The sequence below is a fragment of the Artemia sp. Qi Xiang Cuo genome, chromosome 13, assembly GCF_049724085.1.
Source record: "Artemia sp. Qi Xiang Cuo chromosome 13, ASM4972408v1, whole genome shotgun sequence".
Classification (NCBI taxonomy): Eukaryota; Metazoa; Arthropoda; class Branchiopoda; order Anostraca; family Artemiidae; genus Artemia; species Artemia sp. Qi Xiang Cuo.
The window spans coordinates 25,828,551-25,845,000 of NC_142806.1; the positions used below are offsets into that span (position 1 = coordinate 25,828,551).

Here is a 16,450-nt window from a genome sequence, read left to right on the forward strand (position 1 = left end):
TCCACTCCAACATATTCAAAATAGAGCAGTGTGGCCAGCAAACTCTGGCAACACGAAAGCTAAAACCCCGCAGCTGATCCAGGAACGTTTTGATGTGGCGTCCATGTCGGTTTTCTATAAGTACTTGTATAACCCTCCATCGGAGGAGCTATCGAAGCTCGTTCCTGATAAAGCAAAGCCTTTGCGATCAACTCGCCGAAGTATAGCTTGTCAGGACTACCTTGAGCAGGGTACTCCCCACCAAGAATATCTGAAAACGAGTTTTGCCCGGTGATCGGTTGCCACATGAAATAGATTGCCGGTAGAGGTAATCCCGGAAAGTCCTTCCCTTGATGCGTTCAAGAGAAGGTATAACAAGTACCGGTATTAGAAAATGAGGTAACTACCAGGACTAGTGGCAAATCATCATCTTTTAACTTTATTAATTTATTAAAATTCATTGATTTTAACCGTTATTGCATAATACTTTACAACATAATACCCAACGTCATTCCAAATGCGTTCAACTCTTTTTATAGCATCTTGCTAATTTTGAAATAAAGTATTTCTAATTCTTGTTGCAAGTTTATATAACCTTCCCTTCTCTGCTTTTAAAGTCTCCTTGACGACAAGGGTCTTTCTAGAGCATAAATATTCTATGAATATTCCAAATTTCTGCACTAGGGTGCAGAAATCTGTTATGAACAAATATTAATTTAAAAAAGATTTTTCTATTAAAGAAGGTTTTCAAAGAAAAGTAAAAAGCCACATTAAACCAAACATCAACAGAAATAAAGTTAAATCATTTTCAAGCATAAAATAAACAGAAATTGCAATAAATAACCGAGTTAAACTCAAAACGAGCAGAAGTAGGGCTAACCTCCTCCCCTATGCTTTCTTCATACCATAACTTAATTTGTACTTTACTGAAAACAATCCTTATTTCGAGCTATGTGTTTTTATTTCTCATAATATAAAAGAAAGAAAAAAAAATTGCCATCATAATCAAGATTACTGAACAACACAAACAAATTTGTATTGACAATTTAAAATACATATACTGATATTTATTCCTAAAAATCTTAGTTGTTTGGATTTATTAAAGTTTAAAAAAAATAAAACATATAGATGTATTTCGTTTTCAGTAATCTGCAGATTATGTCGTAGTTATATCTATAGTCGTAGTGCGCATCTTAAAAGTATTCATATAATAAATAGTAGTTTTCATAGTAGTAGAAGTAATAGAAGGAGCATTGAAAGTAGTATTTGTGACAGCAGTTGTAGTAGTAGTATGTATATAGTGCCTTTTGGTTAGTTCAACATCCACTTAATACCCTCTTGATACCCTAGAAAAATTCTCCTACAAATACCCTACAAATTCCCTACAAAGTCCCTACAAATACCCTACAAATTCCCTCCTAGACAATACCCCACAAATTCTCCACTTAATACCCTAGACAATTCCTGGAATATTGGTGATACGACTTTTTGACAACCTGCATGCACGGAGTGTGTTTTACTTTAGTTTAACAATCCACTAAACATTCCCTGAAAGTCTCATCTTCATACCCTTAGCCTCAGTATTAGTAGTAGAATAGTAATAGTAGAAGTAGAAGAAGTGGTACTAGTTGTAGCATGTGCAGAGTGCCTTTTGGTTAGTTGAATATCCCTCTCAACACGTCCGGAAAGTTTAAACTTTATGTTCTAAGCTATTCCGAAGAAATTTCTCCTACATTGTTTGGAAACCTGAACACATGTAGTGCATTTTAATGTAGTTCAACTTCTCCCTAACATTCCCTGGAAGCTTCACCTTAATACCCTTAGCCTCAGTAGAAGTAGTAGTCATAGCAGTAGTAATAGTAGTAGTGGTAACATGCACAAAAGGCCTTTTGGTTAATTCAACCTTACCTTCAAGAGGCCCTGAAAGTTTAAACTTAGTACACTAAGCCGATCCCTAAAATATTGTTTATATGCTCTTTTGAAAACCCGTGCGTTTTCATTCTGTTGAAACTCCCCCTGTAAGTTTCACCGTAATACCATTAGCATCACTAGTAGCAGTAATCGTAGTTGCAGTTGTAGCAGCAGTAGTAGTAGTGTGCACATTCTGCCTTTTGATCAGTCGACCATCCCCCCCTCATCATTATCTGAAAGTTCCAACTTAATATTCTAAGTCGCTCCTGGATACGTTTTTTTGACAACCCACATCCACATATTGTGTTTTGATGTTGTTATACCCTCCCCTCAACATTCCCTGAAAGCTTCGCTTGAACACCCTTGGCCGTTTTTGGCATAAAAGGTCTCGCGATGGCAAAATATTATATGTAAACAATGAATAAGTTGTTTAATTTATAGCTCTTACCACAAGGGGTTTGTTGAGGAAGACCATTCCCAGAGACCTAGTTATTGGACCTTTCAAGTACGCTGAACAAGATTAAAACTTAAAAAAAAAACTTCTTAGCATGCCCACCAATGGCCTGCGTTGCACAGGTACCGATCTCCTGATTTGATGCCCTCGGCCGGGAATGCAATGCGTGGTTGGGAGCAAATCATCTGACGCTTCCTGTGCATTTTCCCCAGATTTCTCCAGGTACCCAATAGAGCTGGGTCGACTCCGGCTGAGCTTACACAGTCACACCATTGACCCCCAGCCCAAACCAAATAATCAGCGACATCAGGACTCGAACCCCTGACCTCAGGGTGTCAAGTCTGGAGCGCTAACCGCTCGCTAGGACGGCTTGGGCTACTCGGCTTATGCCAGCTTTGCCTCTCGCTAAGACTACCTGTCTTGGCTTTGTCTCCAATTGGCCAGTGGCTTGATGGCAACTTGATTTAAAGTAAAAAAGATAGCAAGATTTTGATTTTTGATAGCAAATTTTGATTGGGTGTCTCAGGGGTAACATGGTACGTTAGAAGGGGGCTGATTCCCCTCTAATCACCTTTGACTCTTAAAAGAGGCATTGTAAATTTCAATTTACAATTGAAAGAAACCCTTCTGAAGCTTCTACAACAGCTCCTTCGATACTAAGGGCCTTGATGAAAGAAAACAACACATTGTACCCCCTTAGCTCTTTACTTAGGCAGTGCTTTTATGCCGCCTATGCTAGTTTATTCTGTTCAATTCTACTGCTACTACTACTACCACTAACAACTCACCGCAGCACCAAGCTGCCTGAGGCCAACACAGCTAAGCACGCTCCTCCTCCATCCCAATCTATTCAAAGCTTCCCTTTTTACATCCGCCCATGAGGTTCCCATTTCCTTTAAATCTTTCTTTATGACGTCATCCCACCCCAGACGAGGACGACCTGCTTTCCGTTTAGCCCTAGACGGCTGGCCAAAAAGAACCATCTTCGGCAATCTGTCATCCTTCATCCGCACAACGTGTCTTAGCCACCTCAACCTTTCTTTCATTATAGCCCTAGAGAGCGGTATTGAACCACATTTTTCGTATAGCCTGTTGTTTGAAATACGGTCAGTCAGCGGATCCTTAAGCAATTTCTCTGGAAAACATTTAGCAAATCTTCATTCGCTTTTTCAAGCGCCCATGCTTCAGAGCCATATTTGACCACTGTCATCACTGTAGCTTCTAATATTCTAATTTTGGTTTGCAGACTTATCTTCCTATTCTTCCAAACTTTTTTTTAACTGTGAAAAAACACCCTGAGCCTTGGCTATTGTGCTTTTGACATCTTCACTGCTCCCACTATCTTTACTAATAGTACTACCAAGGTAAGTGAAGCTGTCCACCTGATCAATCTTTTCATTACCCAGCTTCACCTTTTTATCTTCAGTTGTTCCTAGCCTTAGCGACTTAGTCTTCTTAACATTAATTTTTAACCCTATTCTAGAACCCTGAACTCGCAAAACCTCTAAAACTTCATTCATTTTGATAACACTTTCATCTAGGATGCTTAAATCATCAGCATAATCTAAGTCTAGGAAAATTTTACTTCCCCATTTGATTTCGTGGTCTCCTATTGCCTTTGCTGTGCTCCTCAAGACAAATTCCATCAAAATAATCCATATAAAGGGAGATAGAACACAACCCTGCTTAACTACTGATTTAATACAAAACCAGCTGCTAATCTCATTTCCTACTTTAACCACAGCAGTGTTATTCTCGTACATAGCACTTATCACTTTAATGTATTTTTCTGGTATACCATACAAGGATAACACCTTTACTAAAACTCTTCTATTAGCAGAATCGAACGCTTGCTCATAATCTATAAAACTGAGGACCGAAGAATTCACACTTCGAGTACTCCTTGATTTCTCACCCAGGAGTAAAAGTTAGTCTTATGCGCCCTCCGTCTTTTCTAAAATCACACAATTGTTCTCTTAAGGCTTTGCCAATAACATCTCTCGGTCTAAACAGCACCGTGCTGCTAAGAAGGTTGCTTCCCGCTGAGATCAGACTAATTCCTCAATAATTACCACACTCACTTTTATCACCTTTCTCATAAAGGTGCTTAATTAAGGTTTTCCTAAAATCATTAGGTACTTCCCCTTTTTCAAAAATGATTCATAATCTTGAGTATCTTATTTCTAACCTTAGAGCCACCATATTTAAGAAACTCATTTACCACCCTATCAGCACCTGGAGCCTTATTATTTTTTAGTCCTTTTAGTACTGTCGCTAATTCCTCCTCACAAAACAAATCTTCCTTCACATCCAAGGTATCACAAACTTTTTCATTTTCCTCTATGTCTCTTCCTTCAACTCTATCTCGGTTAAGCAACTTCTCAAAATGTTCGGCCCATCTGTCTTTAGTTTTTTCCTTATCGCTAATTGCGGCCCCATTCCTATCGTTAGCTGGGCCAAGTCCGCATTGACTGTTCAATTCGATTCAATTTATTAATACTAAAAGGAAACAATTATAAAACGTAAAGTAATTTAACACCCAAGAAGCTTAGCTCGTAATGGGCCAACAAAACAAAAATAAAACACTTTTATAAAACACATAAAAAAGCACATACAATAAAGCACATAAAAGAAAAAAAAAACAAAACGCTGGAACAAGATAAGGACCTTTTGGAAATAGGGGGTTTAGAAGGAAACTTATCATATAACTGAAAAAAAAAATTAAATGAAGAAAAAACTAAAATTGGGATAGAATCCAAAAAGATTTTAAAACCTGAAAAATTTATATTAAATGAAGAGAAGAGAGACATATAAATTAGGATAGAAAAAAAAGAAAGAAAAAATCTAAAATGGAAAGACCCGACGAGAAACTGCCTTTGCAGAAAGAAATATAGGTACGTTTTAGTAAATGTTCTATATCTACTTTAACAGTGAATGAGTTCAGATTAAAATTGCTTTTTAAGGAAACAATATTGTATTTTCTCCAAGAATGTGGTTTTCTTTAATTCCAGGGGTCGATGAAACTAGAAGCAGAGAAGTCGAAGCTCCTATCCTTTTCTGGTCAAACGAAAGCAAAGAAAATTGCTGTGGGGCTATACGAAAACTACGATGACAACATGGAACATTTGAAAGATAAGCTTCAAGAAATAAAAATAAAAAGAGAATCTATGGAAGAGCAATGGAAGGAAGTTAAGCAAGATATGCTTTTGACGCAGAAGGAGCTGAAGATTAAGAAAGACACGATGTTGGTACGTTTTCATATTTTTGAGAGTTAAGGCAGAAAGCGATCTTATTTGTTATTTTCTTTTTGAATCAAAGACAGGCAGGGTAGCTTCTTGTCCTCTTTTACGTTTATTTGTGTATTAGGATTTGCCTGTTAAAGTAAATGTTATGGGAGAATTGGGTATTCACTGGAAAGGTGAAACTACCGTAGACTTAGATTGGGCAGGATATTCGAGGGTTTTAGATGAAATGTCTGTGAAAGGAATTGCTTGTTGTAGGTTTCTAGAGTCGAGGGTGGAAGAATAGGTTAGGAAGTGCCACTACTATTGCTAACAACTCACCGCAGCACCAAGCTGCCTGAACCCAACGCTACTACGTACGCACCTCCTCTATGGATCTTTTCTCACCTCAGTCGGGACGGCCTTTTTTTGGCACTAGATAGTTGGCCAAAAAGGGCGATTTTAGGCAGCTTGTGATCCTTCATTTGCAGCACGTGTTCTAACCATCTCAACCTTTCTTTCATTATAGTCCGAGAAAGTGGAATTGAGCCACATTTCTCGTGTGGCTTACGGTTTGAAATATGGTCAGTCAGACGGGCACCCAAAACTGTCCGTAGACTATTCCTCTGGAAAACATCTAGAAAATATTCCTCTGTTTTTCGGAGCACCCACGTTTCAGAGCCAAACTTGACCGCTGTCATCGCTGTAGCTCCCAATAGTTTAATCTTGGTTCACAGAGTTATTTTCCTATTCTTCTAAACTTTTTTTTATTGTAAAAAAAATATTCTTGGCCTTGTTATTCTACTTTTAATATCTTCCTAGATTGGCGAAGTTATACCTCCTTGGTTGGAGAAGATACCCACATCATTGATCTTGTCGTTGCCCAGCATAACCTCTTTGCCTTCACTTATTCTAAGTCTAAGCGACTTATTCTTCTTTTCAGTATTCTTGCGCCCTGAATTCTTAAAACCTCCAAAAAATCATTCATTTTCCTTACATTTTCAACTAAGACTCTCAAATTATCAGTGTTATCTAAGTCTTGGAGAGTTTTACTTTCCCATTTGATTCCATACTCTTCTCTCATAGCCTTTGTCGTGTTCCTTTGGACAAAGTTTGTCAAATTAGTTCATATAAATGAGGATAAAACGTAACGCTGCTTAACTCCTGATTCAATACTGACCTAATTGCTACTAACCTATTTGTCTACCTCAATCGGAACAACGTTATTCTTATGTGTGGCACTAATACTTTAATGTATTTAAATTTTATACCATACAAGGATAAACTGAGGACTAAAGGAGTCTGATGACCCTGGCACTTCTCAATTGCTGATCTAAGGGGGAAATTTGATCTACAGCGTCTGTTAAAACTAAAAAATATCATCATGTGGAGTAATTTGCTTCCTATAGAAACCAAACTAATGCCTCCAAAACTACCACACTCACTCTTATCACCTTTTTTATAGAGAGGTTTAAATAAAGTTTTTTCTAAAATCGCTAGGTACTTCCTTATTTTCAAAAATCATATTCATTGTCTTCAGTAATTTATCTGTAACTGGACAACGATCATATTTAAGAAGCTCATTTTTGATATGAATGTTGAGAGACTTAAATCAGGATGAAACGAGGCAGTAGAGGTGATATTAGGTATTGAGAAAATTGAACAAGCTTCACTTATCTAGTTGACATCATTGGTAATGATGATTGCACAAAAAGATTGAAAAGTAGAATAACCAAGGCACAGGATATTAGAAAAATATTTAAAGAAGGGGAAAAGTCTTAAGAGTCATGATAATCCAACTACGTTTATGAAAAGCGGCTGCTTCAAAACGTTGTAAAATATATTCGAGATGTTTTTCGGACGAATTGTTTAAGGACAGATTTAAATTCCCGTTTGAATGCACGTGTAATAAACAATAAGCATAATAACAATAAACAATAAACAAAATAACAATAAACAATAACGATAAACAATCAGACAACAATAAATTGTTGTCTAATGGTCCTTTCTAAGACCACAGTGATAAAAAGCCTAGGTTGCCAAAAACACGTTATGCGAATGGGCAAGAAAAAATTGTAGGCCGATTTGGCTGAAAAGCCTCCAAAAAATTACGGCTTTTGGTAATCCATCGAGGCCAAGCGAAAAACAAGACGTCTTCGAGTGGGAGTGAAAAGAGGTCAGTCGAAAAATTGGAACATAATAAGTGATATTAAAGAATGAAACTCTTAGCTGTGAGCGTTTAGAAGGATTCTGAGCATCTGTGTTTACTTTAGGTGTTTTTATGGTATGAAGAGATGTCGGTAATAGCAGTAGATTTATCTCTTCATTTTGTATTATAGGGAGATCATGAAAAAGAACAGAAGATGATTGATACTCTTGCCAACGATATTGCATCCACTAAAAATAAGATCATGATTGCTGAAAAACTTCTGGATGCCCTTGAAACCGAACAAGCCAAAGTCAGTTCCTCCACAGAAAAAATTCATAAAAGGTAACTTAGGTTATTCTTTTAATTCAATTTCCGATCATTCATTTAATTCAGGAACGAAGTAGAAACTCGTTTCGGGATGAAAGTATAGATTTGAAAATACTCGTAGTATGAAAATAGGCCATTGATATCAGTCACACAAAACACCGTTAATAAACTCTGATCATATAATAAATATTACAATAATAAACACTGATCATAGAAAGTGACGATGAAGAACAAAAAAAGAAAAGAAATTCTTGGTTCTCTGTAATAGCCATTTAAGCGACACAAATTAAAAACCTTCAGAAATTTTCAAAAACTGCTGTCAATACAAAAAGAAAAAAAGATATCTTGCCGACCAAAGGGGGTGTTTGTGTCATACCTACTTGTCGCTTGGCCTTTTCCTCAATAAACGACGATCCTTGATGTAAACATAGCCAAGAAGCATGCACAGCTTCCTACTGTGTTGCTCTTAGTACTTTGGCCTTCTCGCTCCGATGATTTTTTTGCAATTTTTATTGCAAATTTTTTTTTTTTTAAGCAAAAAAATTTGCTCTTTTATACTGTATCCAACGTTGAGTGGAAGTTCGTATAGGTGTATGAAAGTATGTTATACATAGAGAATATAGTGATAATAATATTCTGACTAAAAAAGTCGATTTTTTAGTCAAGTTTTTTAGCTCTGTAACGATATTTTCTATTTATAAATTTTGTATTATATACAGTATTCTTATTATTATACATTCACTCATTTATATATTATTATACGTGTATAAATTGTTCCTGTTTATACATTCTTGACGATTTATACATTATTCAATATTTTGTTTAATGTTTGATATCTTAATGATATTAAAAGGAAAAAGATGTGAAGGTTTGGGTGTCTTCGAAAACGGCAGTTTTTCATTATTTGTCCTCTCCAGGTGTTATCTCTGTTTCTTATGACCCAAAATAGAAAAGTTTTAAATTTGAATGCTCTTAGTTTTATCTAGGTCTCCTCTCCCAATAAATAAATTTCCGGTTATAATATTTTTCGCTATAAAAATCAATGTTCTATGAAAATAATACCTCATATTTAATTTATTTTTTTATTTTGGTCTTGCCAAAATCGGAAAAATTTTAAGAAAAATGCTTTTGGGGAATCCTTTTTTTAATGATTTTCGAAACACATTTGATTTTACTTGGCAGAAACAATAGAGAAACAATTTCAACTATCGCCGGACGCATAATTTATGCTTGTTGGTAGGGGGGGGAGGAGGAGGAGTTAAGACTGGAAGCAAAGTGAAATTAACATAACAAACGCATGGTATATAAACTATTATCTTTGAACTCAAAGAAAAAGAAAAACATCTGAATTTTTCTCAAAAATCTGAATAAATATAGATATCGTCGGTGTCTGTGATATCTCTATGTCGATATCCTCTGTGCCAGATATCGCCTTAAGCCGGATAGGAATTAAATTTGAAAAAAAACCTTTTCCGAATGAAGGTAAAGAGCAAAATTGTAGCTCAAAGCAAAGTGAAATTAACATAACAAAACATGATGTATGGATTATCATTTTTGAATTCAAATGAAAATCTGAAATCTTGTCAGATATTTGAAGAAAAACATATATCTTTGGTGTCTTTGATATCTATGCCGATATCCTCTGTGTTGAATTTCCCTCTACGCCGATGGTGCCCTTAAAGAGGCACTTTGCTCTAGCTCTAAGTTGTTCTTAATATTTAGAATTCATTACACAAAGAAAATATTGGAATTCAACAGAACATTAGAAAAGCAGAATGAAGAAGCTAGAAAAGTCCTTGAAGATATACGTGTAGTCCAAAGACGTCTTAATAACACGGCTGGAAAGCTTGGAAGAGGATTTTCGGAAGCAGAAGAACACCTATTTCAAGTAGGTTTTAAATAGTATTGGTTTTTTGGCATTTCCAAGTTATATTATCATATAATTATGTCATTATTGTGTTAAGCTATGCCATTAGCCATACTAGTATGTCATTAAATATTAAAGTATTAGTCATATTATTGTGTCATTAAATATTATGTCACTATTAGTCATATTATTATGTCATTAAATATTATGTCACTATTTGTGACATAATACTTAGTTTGCCACTTTTATGGTTCTGTGGTTCTGCATGTAAACTAACTACTTTGATGATTTACCAGAGTAGACAATGTTCAAACACCCCCCCCCCCCCTGTTCAAGGCCTTGTTCTAATCCCCTGTTTGTAAGCATAGTTTGAAAACAAAATGTAAATACTTGTATTACGCTTTGACAGAGGTCTAATCTAGTAAAGAATATGCGCCTTGATGCAAATTTGATGCAATGCGCCTAGTGATACTGTTTAATATAAATATTAATGACTAGAGAGCGAGGTATTGGCTTATTGCCATATTTATCCTGGTCCGCATAATACACAATGGGCGAAATTCAGCTAAATTTCAGCTAAATACTTGTATTTCGCTTTGACAATGGTTTAGCATAGTAAAGAGTAACGTTAAATTTTGGGGCATTGTGCCCAGTGATACTGTTTATTATAAACATAAACGACTTGAGAGTGAGGTATTGGCTTATTGCCATATTTATCCTGGTCCGCATAGGGAATTCTTTCACACTTTCAAAATCATGTTTGAAAAATTGTATAATAAACCGTAGGCTAAATGATATTTTATTTTAAATGCAATTAAAATTAAGAAACTAAAATATTTGTTTAAATGAAGATGATATATATCGTATAGCATATTCCCTTAATATTTCGTTGCATTTTATATTTTTGTTTTAGACAGCCTTGAAGATATCCAACGCCAAGCCTTGTTACAAGTATTTTACTGAAGTTCACTACACAATGGGCGAAATTGTATCTTATGTTCAGGAAAAGGGCGTGGTCGATCGAGAGATTGATTCTTTAGAAGGAGAGGTATGCGTTATTCACTTTATTTTTGGTAACTTTTATTTTTGTTTCTCCGTTTTGTCTCTTGTGTTTTGCTTATGCTTGGTATTTTTTTTTATATGTATTAAGATATACTTTAAATAGCTTCTCTCTTTTCTAAAATGTTTAAAATTTTTTATTTGAATCTTTGTTTAATGAATTAGACTCTAGTTAGTTTGAGTTTAGATTCAAACACAATAAATTTTGTTAATTTCACACTTTAAAATTTAAAAATTCAGTAATTGTAGTGTTTTTTGCAGATGTGATATAAACCTTTGCTAGCTTATGCCCTAATCAGAATTTTTCAGCCAATTAGAAAATACTATGAAAAATCTGATTGGCTCAAATTAGTGCTAGTTAAACACGGCATTAGTAAGATCTTATTTGGAATGAGGCATTAGACTATGCAGTTTTTTTCAGACGATGCTAAAGCAAACTAGAAATTTTAGGTTAGGTTAAAACGAAATCCAAGGATTTATTCCGAATAAAAACTTAACCCTTCTTAAGTTTTTGCTTGTACAGAGTACACCAACCCCTTAAATACATATAATATCATTAGATACGGAACACAATTAGGAAAAGTAAGAGAAGCAAAACCAGAAAGAAAAAATCCTGCGCTTACCCAGCTCCAGGTTGCAACAACCCTTCTTACCAACAATTCATTCCATTTGCCATAAAAACTAAAACCCCTGTGTTGACCCAACAAAAACTATGATTTTTTCCTTTTCATAGAGAAAACGAGAGCAGATCAATTTCAATTTAATTACACTTCAAAAATCATACAACCGGAGACAAATTTATTTTCACATCCCGATGGGAATCACAGATATTTGCTGGCTTCGCCGACTATACTTGTAAATCCATTCTTAGATGCTGGAAAGTGTCTTGTCTAACAGGGGGCAATAGGTATTTGAATCGAGCCTTTTTTTTACCTTTTTTTCATTTTTTGTCATTGAATTTAACTTTAATTTCGGCCTTATTAGAGCAGAAGGCCTCCGGACTATAGTGACCTTGGAGTTAGTCCAAAAATAGAAAACAGATTCCTGGTGACTGACTTGATGCTGATCTCTCTGATGTTCTCTCTCTAATTTTTTGACTAATTTAGCCAAGTCAAAACCTAGTCTAACACTATCGTTGACATTTTAATTGTGGACATTTTGCAACTATTGAATAATGTCTGCTTTATTGCATATATTTTGTGTGGAATAAAAGTACATTTTTATTAAATGAGGAATAATTGTATTCATACCCGTAAATTTTTTTTGGAACCGGTACTATTATTTTTTCTGAAAATTGGCATGCCACCACTTATGAAAAAATGATCTAAATAGGTCAAGAATCTAGGGAAATTCGTTTGCCCCTCAAAGCTCTCTTGATATTGTTCATTAATAGTGTAATGAGTGAAATTAGATACCCCTGAAGGTTGACAGCCTTCAGTATAAGTAGGAGGAGTTTCAAAACACAATTTGCACGTTGAAAAATCAGTTGATTCTGAGTCTTTAGAGGAAGACATCCCATTTGATAGCTATGAAGTGAGTCTGGGATTCTTAATTGCCGTCGTATTAAATGCCAAGGCCGTACCGAGGATTTTTTTTTCGGAGGGGGTTTTACTAAAAAAAAAAAATCGGGGGGGGGGGGAGGGGTTACACAAAAAAAACGCATACAAAATTGGTTTATATCCATTTGTGTTACGTTTTTATGAGTCGGACAAACATTTCGGAAGGGGGGGGTCAAACCCCCTAACCCCACCTCTGGGTACAGCCTTGTTAAATGCTACTCATTGCCGCAGAAAGTTACTAATACCAGGGGACCAAACATACATATATACAACTACTCTTTGTTTAATAAGATTGTTCGTAATAAGATAAGATTGTCTGGCTTGCTTTCTGGCTTGAAAAAATAAAAAACGATCTCGATAGGCAACGACTTTGGGAAAATTCATTAAGAGCCTTGATTTTGGGAAACAAAAGTTTAAATGAATGACATCACAAATACCCCGACGTCCTATGCCCTAATGGATTAACGTCATTGTGACGTAGTGATGTCAATATTAGCTCCGGCAAAGCACTACGTTATTCATTGCCTAAATTATAAATCGTGAAGTCTATGATTAACGATTATAGGAAAAAGATACATATGTTACTTCGAAGAGTATGGGTAACTTTGGGAGTGGAAATTGGCACCAGTAGAAAAAAATACCAACGCCATCTAACATTTCGACACTTCTTGGCATTTATTCAAGCTTCACAATTGCGTTTTTTCCCCAAGCTTAGATCAGACACTTAATACTAGCCTAATTTTACTAATTACATTAACTAAACTAATTTTCCTATATTATTACACTAAAGAATACGCTAAGAAATGTCAAACGCTAAATGCTATTTTGTGACATTAGTGCCAGTTTTCAATCTTTTAATTTACCCATACTCTCTGGCTGTATTGTATAGATGAAACATAGAAATACTTGGATGTAGTTTGTGTTACTTTCTATTATTTTTTGTTTTTCTTCTTTTTTTATTGGTGTTTTTTTTAGATATATTCATATTTTTGTGATTTTAATTTCCTTTTTTTTTCAGGTCCACTTCGAGAGAAGAAAAAATGTAAAGGAAAAATTTGCGAAAATATGTAATGACATTCGGAATTTAAATCAATAATGTTTTTTTAAATAATTTATGAGCTTGAGTGATTCCATTACCTGTGATAATTTGCCATTTTTGTGTTTTCAAATTTATTAAAAGCATGCATTCTCTCAAACTCTTCTTTCTTTCTTCTTCGAAGTTATTAATTGTTTCTTATCAAATGCAAATAAAATTACTTTGTTGATAGAAGTTCCTAAATTAGACGTCTTTTTAATGAAACTTTTCGAATGTCAAATTTTTCAAAAGACATAAACAATGATAAGATTTAACTATAAAAATAGCTTAATTACTTACCAACTAATCAGATAAATTCTCATTGCGGAACGATGATTAGAGCTTGGATCTTTTTCGGGGTTGTTACCCTTGTCCTAGGTAGGCTCAGTTTTTTCTTATTTTTAATTTCATTTTAATTTTATTTAGGGAAAATTTCATTTTCCCTAACAAGGGAAACAGTCCTTGTTAGGTCCATTTTGTCCATTAAATGGCCAAGGAGTCTGTATAATCCGATTAGACAAGAGGTTTAAATCCGGGAACGCCTTCTTGGTTGTGGCTCAAAGGGAAAGGAAAGGACCTTTCAAGAACCAAAAACTCGTGATAAAAAATCAAATGGTCACTAATCTTAAATGCAAACGGATTTTGAGTTCCTTCTCTAATCTCTCAAAGGTTAATTATTTACACAGTGAAGACTGCAAGTTCAACAGTTTCTCCGATTAAACTAGTATAAGGCTAGTACAATTAAATAAAGTCAATTATATTAAAATAATTAAATTTAAATAAAATTATTAAATTGAAATTAAAATAAAATAATCAAGTTGGGATTAAAATAAAATCAACTGGATAAATTTTAAAATGGGATATTTATCCAACTTGATCTAATTATAACTCCAAAGGAAAGAAAACGATAAAAATATAGGTGAACGATATCTTGATGGAAACCAGTTAAGTTACAAATGACGAATCAAGGTTTCATATTCACTGACAGAAATTTGACTCCTAGGCAAACAGGAAGACTGATGTTGACACTGGCCTTGAATTTACTCGAATTGGCTTCTCCAAAATATAACGAAGATTAATGTCCGTAAAGATCCAAGCGATAATGCGGAATGAAAATCGTTAATTTTGTTGACGTTAATTTTTGGGAGATTTTTGAGAACTCAATTTTCTTTTGGGGGAACACTAGGAAATTCTGGGATTGTATATGCACTGGGAAAGACCCCCCCTCCTCTCAAAAGTTTGTTCTGTCAAGCAGCATTCTCAATTTTTTCCTAAAAATTGTTTACGGTTGCAGATGATTGCTCGAGTCTGTTTCGGAGTGGTTGGCATTGTGATGCGTAGTTTTATTTTTTATGCCTTTTTTTTCTAAAATATGTATATCAGTAAACCCAGCTCTCAGGTAAGGAGTTTTTAATGAAGCAGTGTGTAGTTTCTTATTTGGGGTGAAGTAATTCAGCAAAATTTTAACTTTTAAGTTATTGCTCAAAAATTTACTGAAAACTTTCTAGATTACAATATTGATTTTTATTTTGCATCAAAGCTGAGGAATTTTTACTATGTTCCCCTAATAGTATTGTATTAATTTCCTTTTGGCCATTTTTCAGTGAAAAAAAAAAATCAGAACTGATCTAAAGCTTGAAAAAAAAATTATGTCTTAGCTAGCTTATAAAGTCACTAATGCGTAAATTGTTAATAAATCTAAAAGCTCGATATCTTAGATAGCCCTTAGCCCCCCTAAGTTGAAGGCTATACAATATCTTAGATAGCCTTCAATCTCTTGCTAGGTTAAGGTTTACTAGGCTAAGCAGCGATCTTTCAATTTCTAGAAATGCTGCTGTTATGACTGTATCAAAGTTTTAGCATTATCATTTTATTGGAATTCGATCACCACAAATTGATTGTGCTAAAAATTAATACGGCTACGAATGCTAATGAATGCTGACAAATCATCACAGCATCAAGCCCTATGAGTCCAACACAGCTGCGCACTCTTCCTTTCCACCCCTAACAACTTCTAGTTTGAATCTTTACTATCTCCCGTAAAGCTCACTTCTCCTTTGAACCCTTTCTAATGTATTTCCTCCAGTCGAGTTGAGGACGTTTGGCTTTATTTCGCCCTAGCTTAGATGAAAAAAGCTCGAATTTCGCCAACCTATAATTTATCATCTGTAGAGTATGACTTTACCATCTAACCATTGGCATCACCTTACAAAAATTTGGGGGGGGGGGCAGATTTATTGTTTTAAAATTTAGGAGGTAAATCTGTCAGTCTTTCATTTTTACTCAGTGAAAAAAAAACAATTTTTTTAGATGAAAGCCCCCTCCCCCCTAAAAAGATATTTTCGTAGATCTAAGGAGGAGCACATGCCCCCCCCCATTGAAGCCACTGCATATAAATATCTCCTCGTTTTAAGTCTCAACAAAGGAATCTACCCGTATTGGTCATGCAGCTTGTTGCTGAATACACCGTCGTTGAAAGAGTACATATTCTTACTATCTTTAGGTTATTATACCTATTCTTATTCTATCCTTATCCTTAGAACGAGTACTAAGGATAACTATCCTTAGACAATTTCTTAGGACATCCGTTAGATTTCCTTATTTTTCATTGCTTAGATTATTAATATTTTTTTTTCTCGCATTTGTATATGTGTCTATATGTATTTGAATCTGGCTATGATTGAAACGAGTAAACAAACAAATGGAAGAGTCCATAAACTTTTTAGTTTTTTCAGACCGGATGCAACCCATTGTGTTTATGATCATGACCCCTTGTCGTTGAAATTTTGACCCCCTTGTCCCTGGGATTCCTACCCCCAGATTGATAAACGATTATATAAATACGTATT

The 16,450-nt window shown here is 34.9% G+C and overlaps 2 protein-coding genes across 3 annotated transcripts in view; both read left to right on the forward strand.

Moving 5' to 3' along the window:
* LOC148945120 (coiled-coil domain-containing protein 22 homolog) overlaps window positions 1-13,735 on the forward strand; it is a 61,732-nt gene extending 47,997 nt beyond the window's left edge. For both annotated transcript variants that reach the window (XM_089099347.1, XM_089099346.1), the window contains 5 exons: window positions 5,356-5,592; window positions 7,905-8,056; window positions 9,764-9,929; window positions 10,822-10,956; window positions 13,545-13,735. In XM_089099347.1, the coding sequence (XP_088955473.1) occupies window positions 5,356-5,592; window positions 7,905-8,056; window positions 9,764-9,929; window positions 10,822-10,956; window positions 13,545-13,622 (768 nt within the window). In that variant the 3' untranslated portion in view covers window positions 13,623-13,735. The remainder of the gene's footprint in view (window positions 1-5,355; window positions 5,593-7,904; window positions 8,057-9,763; window positions 9,930-10,821; window positions 10,957-13,544) is intronic.
* Window positions 13,736-13,918: 183 nt separating this feature from the next.
* LOC148945121 (pancreatic triacylglycerol lipase-like) overlaps window positions 13,919-16,450 on the forward strand; it is a 32,551-nt gene continuing 30,019 nt past the window's right edge. The window contains exon 1 of the mRNA XM_089099348.1: window positions 13,919-13,979. Coding sequence (XP_088955474.1) covers window positions 13,934-13,979 — 46 coding nt within the window. The 5' untranslated portion in view covers window positions 13,919-13,933. The remainder of the gene's footprint in view (window positions 13,980-16,450) is intronic.